This window comes from Vombatus ursinus, unplaced genomic scaffold, assembly GCF_900497805.2.
Source record: "Vombatus ursinus unplaced genomic scaffold, bare-nosed wombat genome assembly UNPS02014818.1, whole genome shotgun sequence".
NCBI lineage: Eukaryota > Metazoa > Chordata > Mammalia > Diprotodontia > Vombatidae > Vombatus > Vombatus ursinus.
Window position 1 is genome coordinate 24948323 of NW_020954596.1, and position 19093 is coordinate 24967415.

General features: G+C 36.0%; 1 protein-coding gene across 1 annotated transcript in view; it reads right to left on the bottom strand.

Annotated features, from left to right (window-relative positions):
- Positions 1–6002: 6002 nt before the first annotated feature.
- The window catches only part of TAPT1 (transmembrane anterior posterior transformation 1), a 92292-nt gene continuing 79201 nt past the window's right edge, over positions 6003–19093 (bottom strand). The window contains exons 13-14 of the mRNA XM_027836629.1: positions 11554–11714; positions 6003–8109 (exon numbers count right to left, since the gene is read on the bottom strand). Of these exons, the coding sequence (XP_027692430.1) occupies positions 7880–8109; positions 11554–11714 (391 nt within the window). The 3' untranslated portion in view covers positions 6003–7879. The remainder of the gene's footprint in view (positions 8110–11553; positions 11715–19093) is intronic.

A 19093-nucleotide genomic window follows, 5' to 3' on the forward strand; every position in this document is an offset into this window, starting at 1 on the left:
GCACATAAATAAGAGAAATTCCACTCAAAATAACAGCATGCCTAACATATTTGGGAATTTATCTACCAAGACATATACAAGAACCATATGAGTCCAAACAGAAAACACTGTGGAAATAAAGATAAATTTAAATAATTGGAGAAATGTTGCCATGGGTAGGTTGAGTCAATATAATAAAACTACCAAATCTATCTATATAATCTAACTTATTCAGAGTTGTACCAATCAAACCTCCCAAGGATTATTTTAAAGAGACAGAAAAGAGAATAATAAAATTCATATGGAGGCATAAGAAGTCAAGAACCTGCAGGGAAATAATGAAATAAAATAGGAGAGAAAGAAGGATGGCCACCCGTACTAGATATTTTTTTTTTTTCAGGCAATTGGGATTAAGTGACTTGCCCAGGGTCACACAGTTAGTAATTGTCAAGTGTTTGGTCTGAGGCCAGATTTGAACTCAGGTACTCCTGACTTCAGGGCCAGTGCTCTATCCACTGTGCCACCTAGCTGCCCCCCAGTACTAGATCTTAAACTATACTACAAAGCAGTCATCACTAAAATTATTTGGTTCTGGTGAAGGAGAGAGAGGTCAATTGATGGAACAGACTTGGTACACAATATACTGAAATAAAGGACCATAGATAGTAGCACAGTGTTCAATAAACACAAAAACCATAGTTATTGGGGTAGACTATTTGTAAAAAACAAAACAACAACAGCAAAACAAAATAAAAAAAAGCAACTGCTGGGAAGACTGGATAGCAGTCTGGCAGGAATTAAAGACAGATATACAACTCACACCATAAGCCAAAATAAACTTCAAATGGAGAAATGACTTAGATGTAAAAGGCAACATCATAAACAATTAAAACAAGGAAGAAATTACCTCTCAGATCTATGGATAGGGAGGAATTCATGATTAAATCAAGACTACAGAAGATTACAGAAGATAAAATGCATTGTTTTGATCATGTAAAATTTAATTTTTTTTGCACAAATAAAACTAATGCAGTTAAAATGAGAAAGAAAACAAATAATTGGAGAAAAAAATCTTTGCAGCAAGTTTCTCTGATAAGGGTCTCATGTATCCAAGACATGTTAATGCTCTGTTGATAGAACTTATGAATTAGGCTAGTCATGCTGGAAAGTAATTTTGAGCCATATTCCAAAAATTAATAAATTGTGCATATCCTTTGGCCCAGTGATACCACAAATAGACTTATACTTGAAAAGTAACAAAGAGAAAGAAAAAGTGATTCACATATAGCTCTTTTAGTAGTGGCAAAAGAAGTTGAAACTAAGGGGGAAGGGGTTGCCCATCACTTGGGAAAGGCTAAGTAAATGGGATGTAATGGAATATTATTACACTGTAAAAAATGACAAAAGGGATGGATTCAGAGAATCCTGGGAAGACTTATATGAATTGATATGCAGTGAAGAGAACCAGGAAAGAAAGTTTTATAATAACAACAACGTTGTAAAAACAAACAACTTTGAAACACTTAAAAACTCTGATCAATGCAATGACCAACTGCAATTGGTTTAATGGGGACTAATAATGATGCATGCTACTACTCACATACTAACAGAAAGGTAACAGACTCAGGATACAGAATGAGACATTTTTGGACGAGGCTAATGTGGGAATTTGTTTTGCATGACTGTTAATATCTGTAATTTTGTTTTATTTTATTTTTCCAGGGGGTAGAGCAGGATATTAGAGGCATTAAATGCTAACTGAAAAAAAAATTAAAATTTAAAAAGGTATTGACTAATGGTACAAGCTATTGCCATACTTTTCCAGTCACTTGTGCAAAGAAAAAGAAAAAAAAGCTAGCATATAAGGAGTCAGGGGGCTCCTTCCTAAGGCTTCAGGCTAGCATACCAGCAGCATGACCAACACTGGAAAGCTTCTCAGCTGAATCACTGCTGGATCCCGGCTGAATATATTCCTCTGCTGTTAGGACTGTGTGAACTTTCTTTTGTTTAAAAACAAAACAAAACAAAACAAAACAAAACAAAACAAAACAAAACTCTACCTCGGATTATCTTCACAAACCTACCCTATTGCCACATCTCTCTCAACCTGGCAATATGGTGTAATGGAAGGACCACAGGATTTAGAGTGAGGGCACTTGGTTCAAATTCCAGCTGTGTTGATTATTATCTACGTTGCTTTGGGCAAGTCACTGGACCTCTCTTGGCTTCTGTTTCTTCATCAATAAAATAAAGAGATTGGACTCACCTGCCAAAGTCATCTACCAAAAAAATAATAAAAAATAAAGAAAAGACAGAAAAACCATTGGTTGGAGAATGACCAAGCAGAATACCAGGTGCAAAGAATCCGTCCTTCTGTCATGCTGGCGTCTTACTTGAGCAAGACTGAAACTAACTTATAACATCATAATGAACTAGATGAGGTTGGAGTTCTCTTCCAACTCTAAGACTTTGACCTCTCTTCTAAATTTCATGACAGCTTGCAATATGTAAAAACCTTTCTCTGGGTTTGCAGCTATGTTCCAGATAGATGAACTTGATATAAGTTTGATCTTGGGATAAATGGGGCCTGGTAGACAGCAACCATTTTCCCTACATCAAATAAATACTAAATAAAAGTATCCAAGGTCACTGAAATAGCAATGTACATAGGTACATAGGAATCCCATAGGAAATTCTGTCTCAATTTTATGCATGTTATTACCATGTTGACTTGATGTTACCTTGGTTGACATGATGGCTGATTACTTGAGGATCAAAGTATGTCAAAGGTTTTCACGGTGTGTACATATGCACACAGTAAAATTAATTGCCATGTGCTGGCATATGCCCACATTTCAAAGAAAAAAAGCTTATGAACATTTGATATTTATACTTTAATTACAAAGGTTAAAAGTTAATTAGTCATGTTTTATGCCTTAATGAGAGGTGTATTTTTTTTTTTTTTTTAGTGAGGCAATTGGGGTTAAGTGACTTGCCCAGGGTCACACAGCTTGTAAGTGTCAAGTATCTGGTCTGAAACCAGAGTTGAACTCAGGCCCTCCTGACTTCAGGGCCGGTACTCCATCCTCTGTGCCACCTAGCTGCCCCAAGCGGTATCTTCATACTAAATTGTTACTTGAGCCAAACTCACTGATGCAAAATGTAAAACATTCTCACAAACAAAAAAATATTAATTTAAAAAGACATTAAGTTCTTTATGACCAATAACAGCCTATTAAGTAAACAGTTTACTCCTTTGAGATCCAAAGACTTCTGTCATGAATTTATTAATTGTTCTTTCTCCCTTTAGAAATCAGAATATGTTTAAAGACTGACTTTTATACATATGATACAAGTTGCTCTTTTCTGTGTTGGTGTCTTGATAAACCAGAGAGGCAATGTTGTCATTAGAGAGGCAAAAGGAAGAAGCTGAGTAAGATTAGAAAGCCAGAAAGTTTTCTAGGCATTGCTGAGCATTTCTCATCTTAAGCATAGCGCATTTTAGGGTGGCATACATTTCCAGAATTCTTCCGCAAGAGGCCTACTCCATTGCTTCACTAAGGTGTGGAGATGTTCCTGAATTCTTGAAGGCTAAGCTAATAAAACCTGATTCTGTCACATTCTGCCAAACTAGAAAGGCTTTGAATATAGATAGTCCCAATGGCATTGTTTCTCCATTCTAAGGACGAATCTAGGACGTATTCATCACCAATAGATGGACACGAGTTTAACTAATTTTTTGGCACATTGCCACCTATGAAACAAAGAAAAATAGAAAATAGTCTTGTTTGGTTTTTCTTCCATTTTCACAATAATGGCGTTGGAATGGAGTAAAGGGAAGCAAAATGTGCTAAGAAGGGGGCAGGTAAGTGGTGCAGTGGATAGAGCTCTGGCTTTGGAGTCAGGAGGACCTGAGTTCACATCCGGCCTCAGACACTTACTAGCTATGTGACCGTGGGCAAGTCACTTAACCCTGACTGCCTCACCAAAAAGAAAAAAAAATGTGCTAAGAATTATAGTTTTTAGACTGGCTAAAGACAGATATTTAATTACTGCTATTCTAAACAAGAGATCTTTGTCTAATGACCAGTGAGTTTACGTTTTACTGGAGAACCTGAACCACACCAATACTGACATTCTTAATGAACTGAAAGTACAAGACAGAAGATGCATCTAAATGGAAGAAGGGTTTACCTGGACAAGCTCACAAAGAAGTTGGTCGGATGGGTTTCCTGGCATAACCAAAGGCAATCAGAATCATTTCCTAGGACACTGCTTCCCCTGGACTTGCTGTGTTCATGTTGAAAGATAAGCAAACATACCTTCATAAAGATAAGTGCATCTTGTACAAAGATTTTGCACATGTAATGGAGTATTCCAAGGAGAAAGTCCAAATGGAAGAGGAATCTTTTCTGGACAGCAAGGTCTTCTAGATGCATGACTAGGCATGTTAGGATTTTGACTGTACCAGCATATTCTGACAAAATTTACCGAGGTGATCAACCTTTCCCTTCACATAGAATCAAATCAAATGGCTGCGAAGTGCCTGAACTATAACATGCAACGTGAATGGGCAGTCTATTACCAAGTTATTTCATCTACTTATCTTGCTGCACAGGTGCCTCAGATAGACAACAAACTGGGCCCAGAACTGAACAAGAAGCAAGCAGGTTGGATTGCATTTGGGAAACCATACAGAGTTTTCAATAATCCTAAGACATAAAATTCCAATTTTTTAATACCTATATTATCTTAGTGATGCTATATGGTTGTGAATCATAGAATACCACAAAGAATGCAAATTGTTGGTAACTCAAAAGGCAGTGGAGTGACATGTTGGTGGGCTTACGCAGACTTCAACATCTTTTTTCTTTTTCCTTTCTTAACATTTACGTAGTGCTTTAAAGTTTGCAAAGCACTTTATATATATATATATATATGATAAAATTTAATTCTCACAACTCTATGAAGGTTGTATTATTATTCCCACTTAGCAGATAAGAAACTTAGCCTCAAAAGTTAAGTGGCTTGCCTGGGGTCACAGAAGTCAACCATGAAACGTATGATTAGAAAAGGAATTAGGCTGGCGTGGACTGAGAATCGCGGATAATAGATTGACAACCAACTGATGCACTGATACCAACAAAATGTTAAAAGAAAAGCCCTAGAGGAAGGTCTCCAATATGATCTTCTATGGAAAATTTCATAGAATTTCAGAGTTGAAAGGGATCTCAGACTATCTAGAACAGGAGTGGGGAACCTGTGGCCTCAAGGCCACATGTGGCCTTCTAGGTCCTTGGCCTTTCGACTGAGTCCAAGTTTTACAGAACAAATCCTTTTATTAACGGGATTTGTTCTGTGAAGTTTGGATTCAGTGAAAGGGCTGCACTTGAAGACCTAGAGGGTCACATGTGTCCTCAAGGCAGCAGGTTCCCCACCCCTGATCTAGAACAATCCATACCTGGAAACAAGTAAAAACCTATTTCAAGAATACCTACACATCAATGAAATTGAAGCAGTAAAATATAATTTTCCAGAATGATAGAAACATTCACACCAAAAGTAAAAATGAAATGTCTCTCAAAATCAATAAAATGTATAATATGCTGTGGTAGGTTAGCTATGTCTTTTCCCCCACTCCACTCACAGGGATAAATGACAGGTAGGTTAAATAAAAAGTACAGCATCTAATATCTTGAGAAGTCATTAAGTTCTTTATAATCAATAACAGCCTATTAGGTAAAAAGTCTACTCCTTTGAGATCCAAAGACTTATGTCATACTTTAGTAATACTGATGGTACCCTTAAATAAAACATGTATAAACTCTCTCTTAGGAGATAAAATCTTACTACCACTAACAATAAAGAAAAAAATGAAGTTACCTTTTATTTTTTAAAATTGACAGCATTTTTACCATCTAAAAGTGAAAGATGTATTAGGCAACTAAATGTTTTTAGCATTATAAAAATAAATTCAATCACCTTGTTTAAAAAGATTACAAAATTGAATTTATTGAGTTTCACACAAGATGCACTTATAAAATTGGTACTGAATGTCATTTTAACAGAAGAAATGAATATTATCCCAAAATCCCTTTAGAAACTGCAAAGTAACTGAAAAAATTAAAAAATATGACATCACATTTATTCAATAATTCAAACTGAATTTTAAAGTATCATTCTCTGCATGAACACAAAATGTATTCAAAACAAATACTGTTCTTTAATTAGGGTCAAATCCCACCCATTATGTCCCCGAAATTATTCGCATTCACCTTATATAGGATTCTTGCTGTTTCTGTTAATGGAGAGGATGGAGGAAAGAATAATGCTAAAGTGGTACTTTCTCATAAAAATCAGTCAAAACTCTCTTTTCATTTTAATTACAAATTCCTTTCGGTTTCACAAAAGCATGTCCATACAATCTTCTCTTTTCTATGAACAAGTCTTTCAATTTCTTTAATCAGTACAAATTATTCCGAATGAACTTTCTCATTTGAAATGCACAAACCTAAGGCTTAAAGCTTGCTTTTCTTCCATTCAGCAGGAGACTAGTCTTTAACCAAAAATATACCTTATGCATTTAATAAACCTGAACTATCCACGTGGTGTTTGAAATCCAAAATTAAAAGGAAATAACATAGTTAACATTAATGAAAGCTTTTTGATAGTTCAGAAAATAGAGGTTGTACTCTTTTTATAAAAATGCATGAAGCATTCTCTGGATAAAATAGGATGGGAACTAACTTGTCTCATGATGCAGCCTGTAGTCCAATAATTATGCCAACATGAATCGTGATCTCAAGCTCCACTCAAAGGACCTTTTGGCTCCTCTTCGCATACCACACAGATGAACACATAAAGTCTGCATCATATTTTAAAAACCCAAGCACTTCATGACAATATTGTTCAAACTAGCTTGGGATGATTTATTTTAAAATTACCATTTAAAAAACCTATCAATAAATGGGACATTTCTGAATTTTATACAACTCTATAGACATTTATCCCCCCAGCCAACCCAACATTAAATGCTTTCCCACCATAACGATTCCTGCAGCACTTAAATAATAAAGTGAAACCAGGTATTGTACCTTAAAGTTAACACTGCCCTGCTTTTGAAGTATAAAAAGTGCCATTTTGTAACAAAATTTCTATTTGTCCCATTGCAACAAAACAACTCACACCTTCTTGTGTTTTTCTTTACAGGAGAGTAAACGGAAAAATGATAAGAACTGATTTGCCCAGTTATGTAGACCCTTCTCTAATTTGCTTGTTTTATAAACTGTCACTAATTTAGTTTTTAGATAAAATGCTACTATGCATCATGTCTCATTTAAGATAGTCTTTTATTCTGATTAGTTCAGATACATCTTCAAGGATTATTCTGAGTGGTGATAACATTTATTGTAGCTTTTTATTTTATCAACGTTCATTTCTCTTTAATGCTTTGGCAGATGAAGTAAAAGTTTCAAAACTGCTTATGAAACAGGACATTGGGAAGGTAGCTTCACGTTAAGGATTTCACAGCTTTCCAGGCATATTTTTCTACTGAAGAAGCCATGAGGCAACATTTTATGTTCTGGAAGCACACAGTTTGACAAAGCCAAAGGGATTCTGCTTTTGTTTCAGTCTATTGAAAAAAAAAACAAAACTGTCACTCTGCCAAGCAGGGAGAGGTTTTCATAATCCATCACATTTTCCACATAGCAAGTTAGAGATCTCTGTTGTTACTTGATCTGATCAACAACCAAATCAAGGAAGATACTAATATGTTTGCCATGAATAATTTAAGTTTTTAAATAAATATTTAAGTGCCATGTCTGGCATTTGTCCATTCTGGTAGCATAGCATCTGCTGCCCCAAAGCTCAGTATCCTAAGCACACAAAGTCAAAGAATTTAGTCAATTCTGTTTCCACAAATTGTAAACCTGTCAATTTCCAGCAAATCTTTCTTTGATGATCTGTGTTTTAATTCAGAATTTTCTTGAGTAATGTCTTTCTCATCACCATCTGGCGTTGTCAGAAACTGATCAGAATTGCTGGTAACAAGTGATGGTACTGTATTTTCCTTTTGATGTACAGGTTGGCTAATGATGGAAGCTGATAAGGTCTCTTCTGTAGAAAGCCCTATTGAAAAAGCATAAACAAATTTAATTAAAAAGAAAACACTCGTTCAGTTTATTATTCATTTAGTATACTAGTGCTGATGAAATCTCTCACTGAAACTTGACTTAGACTAAGCAAATGATAATACAATGTCTTAAGCTGATTAAACTAGAGGCTTTGAAAATGAAATCATTTCCACATTCGTTCCAGCAATGTCACAGTAGGTGAGCCCAATCTTCGAGTGAGGAAGACCTGGGTTCAAATTCTGCCTCACATATTATTACATTGTATACTTTGGGCAAGTCACTTAAGTTCAAGGTTCCCTGCAACTCTCTTAGAGTGTAAGTTACAGGCATGTTGCTGAGTTACAAAAAAGGAAGTAGATTTCAATGACCATGAACTCACAGGCATGGAGCAAAAAACAAATAAACAACAACAACAACAAAAAAAAAACAACCCAGTAAACTTGTGTCTATTCTGTGCAAAGCACTCTGTACATCCTCATCATTATTATATAGAGTCTAACTTCCTGATCTCAGTGTTGGAACAAGTATTAACTTGTCTAATAATGTTTTAAAATGAATTTCCTTTCATTAGTCATGAAAATAAACACTAACTCCTAAATACAGGGCTTTGAAAAATTAGGAAGTGGGGTTAAACAACATGCTATCTCTTCTTTCTAGTCTCTTAAATTTCCTTTTTATTTATATCTGAGTTTGAAGGAAATGTGTTTACTGTAGGTAAGCATAATAGTAGCATTCTAGAAAGGGCAGAAAGAAATAGAAACAAATGTGAAGGAAGGCAAGGTAAAAATGCATAGGATTAATGCTGATATTGCATTTGAACACACTTTTCACAAAAAAGTATACCTAGAAATATTTAAGACTTTGTGGACAAGATCCCATTACTAAAGATTTTAGAAATTAAGTTTATTAATAAATGATGATTTATTGAGAGACAGTAGAGTACAGTGGGCTAGAGAAGTCAAGAAGACCAAGGTTCACAGGACATATATTAGCTGATTGATCATGGACAAGCCACCTAACCTCTCGGTGCCTTCAAGAGACTAGGATTCTAAGCTGCAGTTGCCACGCCGTCTAGGTAGAGAGAGCTTCCTCACTGGCTAGTCCATACCCTGAAGAAATGACAAGTGTGGGGTCCTCTCCATGGCAAAGGATTTCTCATACTCTTCTAATTTAAAGAGTGTTCACATGACTTAAACAATTTCTCAGTACTTAAAAACCACACATCCTCTTTTCCTGAGGCCATCTGATTTGAGGTCTTCTCATCTCCATTTTTCAAAATCTGTCTCATTTTTTGCTCTCCATTCCTATAGTACCTGAAGATGGTGTGGTCTTTTTTGCTAATGCTCTCTAGTCTACTGATGCCCATGATCCTATCACCTGTTGTCTTCTCTGGGACCTTAGATCCCTCCTCACTATTGGTTCCTTCCTCTTGCTCTCACATCACCTCAATCCCAAATAAATCATCCTTTGCTCCTTTTATCTGTCTTAAACTATCAACTTATTTTTCTCTTCCTCATTCATTGCTAAAGTTCTACGAACAATACTTTATACTCAATGCCTCCCCTTCCTTACCACTTGCTTACACTTCAATTTTCTGCAGTCTAGTTTTTATTAAACCCAATATACAGAAACTGTTTTCTCCAAGGTCAACAATGCTCTATCTAATTGCCAAATCCAATATAAGTATATCAATCCTGATTCTTATTGATCTTTTCGTAGCACATGAAAGTGCTGACTACTCCCTCCTACTATTCTTTCCTCCCTTGGCTTCTATATTTCTCTTTCCCTATTCTCTTACCTGGCTGGTGCTTCTTGATCTCTTTTACTGATTCCTCTTACATTTCCTCTATCAGTGAAAGGGCAGGCATCTTCTACCATTCAACCCTTTGTTGTTTTGAAGCCTCTTATACTCTTTCTTCTGAAAGCTCATATTATCATTATTACCTCTTATACAGATGACTCCTAAATTTCTCTAGTAGTACTAACCCTGCCCTCTGAGCTCTGGTACCACATTTCCAACTGCCTATGGAATGTATCCATCTCAACATGCCCCAGATCTATCTCATACTATCCTCCCTCTAAAACTGGTTCCTTCTTCTATCCTTTAGCTGTCAGCACTATTATGCTTCATGAGGCTCAAAATGTTAATGCCATCTTTTCTCTTCTTTCTGCCTTATCCTGACATATATTCTTTTGTGAAGTTCTGTCAATTAGAAATCTGAAAAAATCTCTAGCATCTGTACTCTTCTTTCCATACTAGCATCATCCATCAGCTCCCACTGACACCACCCTGATCAGGCCCTCATTTACCTCTTGCAGTGGACTACTGCAACAGCCTTCTTCCTGTTCTCCATATCTCTGATGCTTTTCTCTCTCCAACAAATCACAACATTGCCAAAGTTGTCTTCCTAATGGGCACCTCTAGTCATATCATTTCCCTGTTCAAAAATCTTTAGTGGCTCGTCACTGCATACTGAATAAAATACAAATGCCTTAGTCTGGCAATCAATGGGTGATCACCCATTTCTAGCCTTTTTTCAAGGCACTCATAAAAGTATGCTCTATGCTGCTGCCAACCACATCTACCTTCCTGATCTTGTCCTGATCTTTTGTATTTCACTGCATTTATGCATTCTGTCCCTCAGACTTAGAATATGACTCCCTCCTTCTTTCTATTGGGATCTTTCTCCTTCAAAGCTCATTTCAGAGGTCACCTCCTCTATGAAGCCTTCTCTCAACTCCTCTATCCCCTCCTTGAGGGATCCTCTCTCTAAATGTTCTGTTTGACCTTTATTACACTAAGACTCAACACAGTGACTGGCCCGTAGCTGGCACTTGATGAATGCTAGCTGACTCTTATGAATTCTTTAGCACAGTCTAACACGCATCATTCTTATCTGTGGAACTGTTTCATTCCTCTTGCATTAGATTAAAGCACTGTCATGTTTTAACTTTGAAAGTTAAAAAAAACTTTGAACTTGCACAAAGAAGGCACTTAATTTCTGCTAAATAGAATTTACATAGTGCTTTACATCCATCCCTAGAATTAATATTATGGATATATGTTCCATGCAATGCTATTTCTGATTAAATTCTCAACTTTAGCCTTTTCAATCAATATCAAACCAATAAATATTTACATGATATTTTGTGCAAGGCATGTTTTTTAATTTGAAAACTCCTTTAAAAGTTATTTGAATTCCTTGTGTATGTGCCCCATGGTACATGTTACTATGGAGTTGTGATAATATTTTAAACCTGTAAAAACAAATATAATTAAAAGCAGAGCAAATCTTTCACAGATGGAACTAGAGTTTAATTGCATATTTTATGTATAACTAAGGAAAAGTTACTAATTGTTAAGGGCCAGATGATTATATTGTAACTTGATTTATATTACAAAAGAAAATAGGAGACACAGCAAAAAAATCAAACATACCTTGGGAAGATTTATATTTGTTTTGCGATTTACTAGATGTTTTGCCTGGTGTGCTGGTTGGAGGAGGATCAAACAACTTTTCTTCCATTTTGGCTTCCTTGACATATTGGCATGACTTTCCCAATAGCACAATACTATTAAGGATTTTGAGTGATATCAACCTAAAACCAGAAATAAATTGTTTTAATTCCTTAACAATTCTTAAAATACTTAACATAGTAGAAAGCTACAGCATATGACAGTTTATGATATTCATGAAATTCCGCAATATCTACATGCCATGTTTGTACGATGACATAATTTTTCTTAAGAGGTTAAGAAAAGCAGGGCAGAAGATACTAAAGGAATCAGGCATCAATGAAACAGCTAGCTTGAGACATTACTCTGTGCAATGTGCACAAATCACGAGGCATTAAGAGGAGACATAAAAGAAATGAAAGCTATAGAATCATGTGGTGTGAGTGCTGGCATGGTTAGGGACCAATTTAAATCTTCTCCTATTACAGATACGGGTACTGAGATCCTGAAGTCAACTCTTTAAGCTTAGATCCAAACTAGCTTACAACTTCATTTTCTCTCATTCTAAATATTAAGAAATCATTGCGCACCTCTTAGGATCATCTCCCTTTAGATTTAAAATGGTTTTGACTGGAAACAAAGGACATAATGGTTCCTTACTAAAACACAATTGCTTTATGAACTATACTAAAGAAAAAAAAAACATTGAAAATTCCTGTTAGAGTAGTGATTAGAGGAACATGCTACTGATGTGGCTATACCAAGATTTTTTTTTTTAATGAGACTTTCAGGTATAGCATGTGCATTTTGGCCTCATTGATACATTTAGGCCCAAAGAAAATACCACAGTAGTTAGCTAGTCATTCAAGTATGAAAATTATTATAACAAAATAGTATAAAAAGAACAGGGGGCAAACTAGGAAAAATTACTATGGGAAGTTTAAAAATTTGTGGCAGAAAAGAGGGTCTTATGCAACAATTTTCTTAACTAGTAACTAAAAGAATTTGATGTGCTCTAGATATAGTTAATTCAAATATTCATGGAAAAATGAGAAATGAGTTCATAACACAAAAGGATACATATAATCTAACATTAAATAATCATGACAATAAATTTATGCATAAATATGTTTTATTTAAATTAATGTTAAAATTAGTTTAGCTTCCTTAAGGAAACTTCAGTTACGTATAGTGGGGCTGCTACATGACATAGGAAAGCTGATCTGTGATGTAAAATTTCTTGTGAATAATTTTTAAAAAACCCAATTAGACAGCAGGGTTGACAATAACTGGCCACAAAGAGAATCCAACTAAAAAAAATCTTACTATCCAGGATAGTATAATTCAACCAACATGATTATACTATAAAATACCAAACATATCCCTCCTTTTTTGTTCCTTCACTTTAAAAAATAAAACAAAAAAACCAGAGAACTTTTTTCCTCTTCTTCTAAAATTTATTTCATTTCATAAAAAGTAATTCATGTGAGTAATCTGAAAATAATGTCTGAAGGCTTTTTGAAAGTCTTCTGTTTCTTTGATTAGAATGAAACAAAAAACTTTTATTAACTTTCAAGCTAATTACTAGCTAAAAAGCAGCCCTGTAACCTCCACAGCATTTCATTTTCACTAGCATTGAAGTAATGTATTATCTCCTATTCTTCTAATGGGTCTTGATTTTCCAAGTATACAGACCATAAAAGTATGCAGTACTATACACCGTGTTGAAAAAGTAAAATAAGTAAATACTATAAAATATAGAAAATTTGCTAAATAAATACTATCTTTCACAGTTAACTGAACATTTTAGTAAATTACAATAGTTTTGTGGTCATATCAATAGAGTAATGCTTTCATTTTCTAATTTGTCTTTCTCTCAGTATAGCACTTTTATGAATTATGTTTATGACAACGAAAGGCAGCTAGATGGCAGCATGGATAGAATGCAGGCCCTGGTGTCAGGAAGACCTGAAGTCAAATACAACCTCAGATACTTAGTAGCTGTGTGATCCTATGCAGGTCACTTGAACTCTGTGCTCCAATTTCATCACTTTTAAATGGGGATAATTGCACCTAACTCCCTGGACTGTTATGAGGATAAAATGAAATATTTATAAAGCACTTTCCAAACCTTAAAAGTGATATACAACTGCTAGCTATAGATAGCTATCTTTCAATATGGAGCATGGAATGAAACCAATTTAATTTCACCTCTGAAAAAGAATAAATAAATGAGTGAGCAAAATAGCATTTTTAATTGCTTACTATAAAGATCACTATGCAAAACATTGGAGAAACAGAGTGAAAAGTATAGATAGCCCCTGCTCTCAAGGAGCTCATATTCTAATTCGGGAGACAACACAGACAGGGGTCCCATGGTCCTTAAGGTGTAATGGTAAAGCAGATAGGAATGTCTGTGCTAAAATCTGATAAAATCATAACATCATTTGAGAACTCCAAGGAAACTGGTGGGAAGGCCTGATGTTTCCATCTTCACAGTATCTCTTGTATTCATCCCCTCCTCTTCTGACATAGCTACCTTCATCAGCTCACCACTGCAATAGCTTCCTGGGTGGTCTCCTTGCCTCCATTCTAGCCCATTCTCTACTCAGTTGACAAAGTGATCTTAAAGTCCAGGTTCTGTTAAAGTACACTCTCCTACTTAATAAATTCCAGTGGCTCCCTCTTACCTCCAGAATCAAATATCAAGATCTTCTGATTAGCTTTTAAATCCCTTCACAACCTAGCTTCTTTCTACCTTTCTTGTCTTCTTTCACCTCATCCCCACTTTACATACCCTATGATTCCATGATACTGGCCTTCTGGCTGTTCCTCGTACAAGATGTTCCAACTCTTTTATACCACAAAAGAGCTGCTATAAATATTTTTGTACATTGGGACACTTTCCTTTGATCTCCTTGGGGTATAACCTAGTAGAGATTTTGCTGGGTCAAAGGGCATGCACAGTTTTATAGCCCTTTGGGCATATTTCCAAACTGTTCTGAAAGGCTGAACTAGTTTACAGCTCCACCAATATGCACTCGCAGAATTTTAAGACTGATTAAATATGAGAGGTTAGGGAGAAAAGAACTAAAGATAATAAAACTGTAACAAACATAGGAGAAGAATTAATGGTGGTGCCAGAGACAGACAGCAGTGAAGTAAAAAGAAGTAAAATTGAGGGAAAAGCTTGGTTTTAGACATGCTAAGTTTGAGGTGTTAGTGGGATATACAAGTGGAGAGAAATGTCTTGTAGGCAATTATAGACATATGAGTCTGGTGCTTAAAAGAGAGATCAAGATTGGTGATAGACATTTGGGAGTTATCTACATAAAGATGGTAATTGAAGCCAGAGAGGCATGAATGAGATTGCCAAGGGTGATTGTAATAGTGAAAAAAGGTAAAGGATAGACAGTCTTGGGACATCCAGATTATGGAGTTGGGAAGAGAATGAGGATCCAGTGAAGGAGATACAGGCAGGTGAAAACCACAGGACTATGAAAACTCTGAAGCAAAGGGAGAAAAGACTGTAGGATTAATAGTGTGATTAATAGTATTAAAAGCTAGAAGGATCAAAGAGAATGAGGAAATTATTAGAAGGTCACTGGATTTTGCAACTAAATCATTGGTAATCTATTTAAGAGCAGCAAAATAACTGATACCCTAAAGTAGGCATGATGGTAGAGTCTCAAATTCTGAGCAAAAATGGGTGTCAAAATTAATGGCTTCAATAAGAATTAAAATATGGTCTAAGAGGAAAAGGAATAGGGAAGGAAAAGCAGTTAACAGTTATTTATCAAAACTTAGTGAAGCTCCCTACTAACCTCCTCTTGGCAATATCCAATCAAGATTTTTGTCCTTTTACTACTTGAGAGGTTGCACCATGTAGTGGAAGTACAATGTCCTAGTGGCAAAGGCCTTGGGTTGGAATCTCAACTTGTCTACTTACTAGGTGTGTAACTTGGGGTAAGTTCCTTACCTCTTTGGATGTGCTTCCTCACATATAAAAGGAGGAGGTTGGTTAGATGACTCCCAAGGTCCTTTCCAGCTCTCAATTCTAATTATACTCTTATATTTAGGTTTAAATGATTTACCACCTTTCCCTTTTTTCGGGGGGTGGGGTAGGACAGGAACATAACTTCTTCATTTTCCAGTTTTAAAGAAAGGATTTACTTATTTTCCTTTTCCTTTTTTTTTTAAAGTTTATTTTATTTTCAGTTTCAAACTCTCTTCCTCTCTCAACTTCTCCATCACCCATTGAGAAGGCAAGAAATACAACACTCACTATACATATGAAGTCATGCAAAACATTTTCACGTTACCCGTGTATCAAAAAAAGAAAAACAAAGAGAAAAAATATATTTCAGTCTACACTCTGGGCCTATCAGTTCTCTATCGGAAGGTGGATGGTATTTTTCATCATGAGTCCTCTGGAATTGTGGATTTGGATCACTGTGCTGATCAAGGTTTACTAAGTCTTTACAGTTGATTATTTTCCTTTTATTTTTCTAACCACTCTCTCGTCTTTCTCCTCTTCTTTTCAATGATTTTTCATTTTTGTTTTGATCATCAATTAAAAGAAATAGTAGAAAAAAAATTGATTCAGGAAACAGAAGACCTAGGATATCTACTAGTCATGTGACTGTAGGAAATTGACTTAACCTCTCTGTGTTTATCTTTAAAATGGGGATATCAATGACATTTACATGATACTTACTTTAGATATCTTCCATTTTATATGTGAGAAAATGGAATTTGAGAAAAGCTAAGTAGCTTCCATAGGGTCACAGTATGGGGGAGGGCTGGATTTGGACCAAGATTTTCTTACTATAGCACATTACCATGTGAGGAAAAATCTTTGTATAGATCTAAGTTATTACTAATCATGGATCTTCATTCCCCAAAGCTGAATCCTAGGATCTAACACACTCAGATAGTTTTATCTGCCACCTGTATCCCAGTGATTATAGCATACCCTCTTTTCTGGTCTTACATTACCAGTTTTTTCCACTGAGATTTTGCACCAATTTTAACAAGTATAAAGCATGTTGCCCCCAACAAATGGAAATCCTTTTGACAATTTCCCCTTTTCCTCAATTTTGCCATCTTTCACAGAATCATAGACTTTCAAACCTGGAAGGGACCTAAGATAACAATCTATTGCAATGTGGTTACTTTACAGGTGGGGAAACCGATGCAATGTGCTTTGCCCAATGAAACAGTAAATTTACTGATAGCTTAGAATAGAACTCTAATTCTTACTTCAGTGTTCCTTCTACTTCACCATGCTGTATCTTCTCAGATCACAATCTTGGAGCCAAGTTAAACTTTTTTCCATTAAACTCCTCATCTTTTAATTCATGACCAAGTCCTTATCATTTTTTCCATTGTTATTAATATTGAATCCTTCCTATTCACTTTATTTCCACTTCCTGGATCACCTCATGCTTGTATTGTAACAGCTTCCTAGTCATTCAGCTTCCATGTTCTCTCTCTATACTCACACTCCAGTTAAGTGTAGCTCTTGTGCAACGTCACAAACTCCATCCATCAAGTCTGCCTTGATCAGACTGCAGCCCACAAAGATCCTTCCCTTCTTCTGCTCACATTCTGCACTGAGCCCTAGAGTTGGAAGAGTCTTTACAAGCCATCCAGTTCAGCCTGGAACTGAACAAAACAAATTACTCCTTTTGCTTGAATGTGTCTAGAAGGAGGTAAGCCATTCCATTGGAGCAGGGTTCCTGACATAAGCCAAAATCTGCTTCTCGGCAACTTCCAATCCAGTATTTCTATTGCGACCGTCTCATTCCTCTTCTATACAACAGCCCTTCAAAAAGCTGAAGACAGCCACCATGTTCTTAGTAAAGCTTCTCTTCTCCTATCCAACATCCCTAGCTCATTCAATCAAACTTTCAGGACAACTGGCTTCCAACTTTTATTCCCCTCTTGGCTGTATTTTTTACTTTCCAGACTTAAATATCATGACTCAGTTAACATGACTCACCCTGGAATTTCTCTCAGCACCTGGGGCCTCCATCCATCTACTCCTGTGACTTCTCTGCTGGACCATCTCTCTGCCATGCCAGTCAATTTTAGTTAGCCTTCTGGCTATGCTTCTGATTTTCTGGACTCCAGTACTATGAAGTGGTGCTGTGGGATCCTTGTCTTCTGTTCTCCTTGACTCCCCTGCAGCTCCCTTTTGGGTCTTTTGTGTGTTGTCCTCTCCAATTAGAATATAAACTCCTTGAGAGCAGGGCCTTTGTATCCCCAGCGCTTAGCACATAGTAAGTGCTTAATAAATGCTCCTTGCCCTGTCTTGCCTACTCTGAATGTTTTCTATCTTATCACTGTCCTTTCTAAAAATGTGTTATTAAGAGCAGAACACAACCCCCCTGATGTGGTCTGATCAAGGTGAAGCATAGTAGGAATAAAACCTCCATGGTCCTACTATCTCTCCTCCATGCCAGTCAAGGTTTTCATTGGCTTTTTAAAAATTCAATTGTTCTATTACTGTAGGTCCTTGATAGAATTTAAGCTTATTGAGGGTACAGGCTATTCTGTTTTTGCCTTTATATCCCCAGTGCCAAGTACAGTTAAGCACATAGTATGTACTTAAAAAGTCCTTATTGATTGTGCAGTTGCCTTATATGATTTATTCTAGAAATTTGACCTTTTAAAATATGTTTTTCTTAGGATCATAGGTTTTAAGATCCAGAAAAGACCTCAGAGATATAACCGAGATTTAATTATATTAGATTGTAAACTCCTTAAGGGCAAGATTTTTCCTCTTTTTTGTGTCCCCAGCACTTAGCACAGCGTCTGGCACATAGTAGGCACTTAATAAATGTTAACTGAATGAATGAACTTTACAGAAGACGAAACCACAGCAGAGTGAGGTGGTACCTGCCCAAGCTCGATCAGGCAGTAAGCAGCAAAGCCAGGCCTTTCTAAACATCTCATATCTTAGAGACAACGTGGCAAACTGGGAAAGGTGCTAGACCTGGCTTCAGAGGGGTACTGGGTTTGAATTCTGGTTCCCTCAGGTATTAATTAGGACTTTGGCCAAATCACCTCACTTCTCTAATCTCAGTTTCCTCATCTGGAAAAGGTGGATGATACTTGTCATACTCATCTTACACGTGGTGAAAAAAGTAATTTTGAAACCTTAAATTCACTAAGTAAGTATATGAATTCTTATGCTGTGATTGAGATTTTTGTGAACAGGTAGCTTTTTGGTTTTGAAGCTATAATCAAAGCACTTTTGCTATGAACAGTTTCAAATAAATAAATATATGTTATTGCATATATATATAAATATAAAATATATATGTGTATGTATGTGTATATATAGGCATACACATACATATATGTATGTATAACCTTTTTTTTAAAGAAGTTACACTCTATCAAAGAAAATTCCTTACAGCAGGCATTTTCCCTAGCTACATAACATACTGAATGGCAGTATCACTTGGACTAACCTCAGTTTGTTTATGTCTTATGTCATTAGCTTGCTAAATGA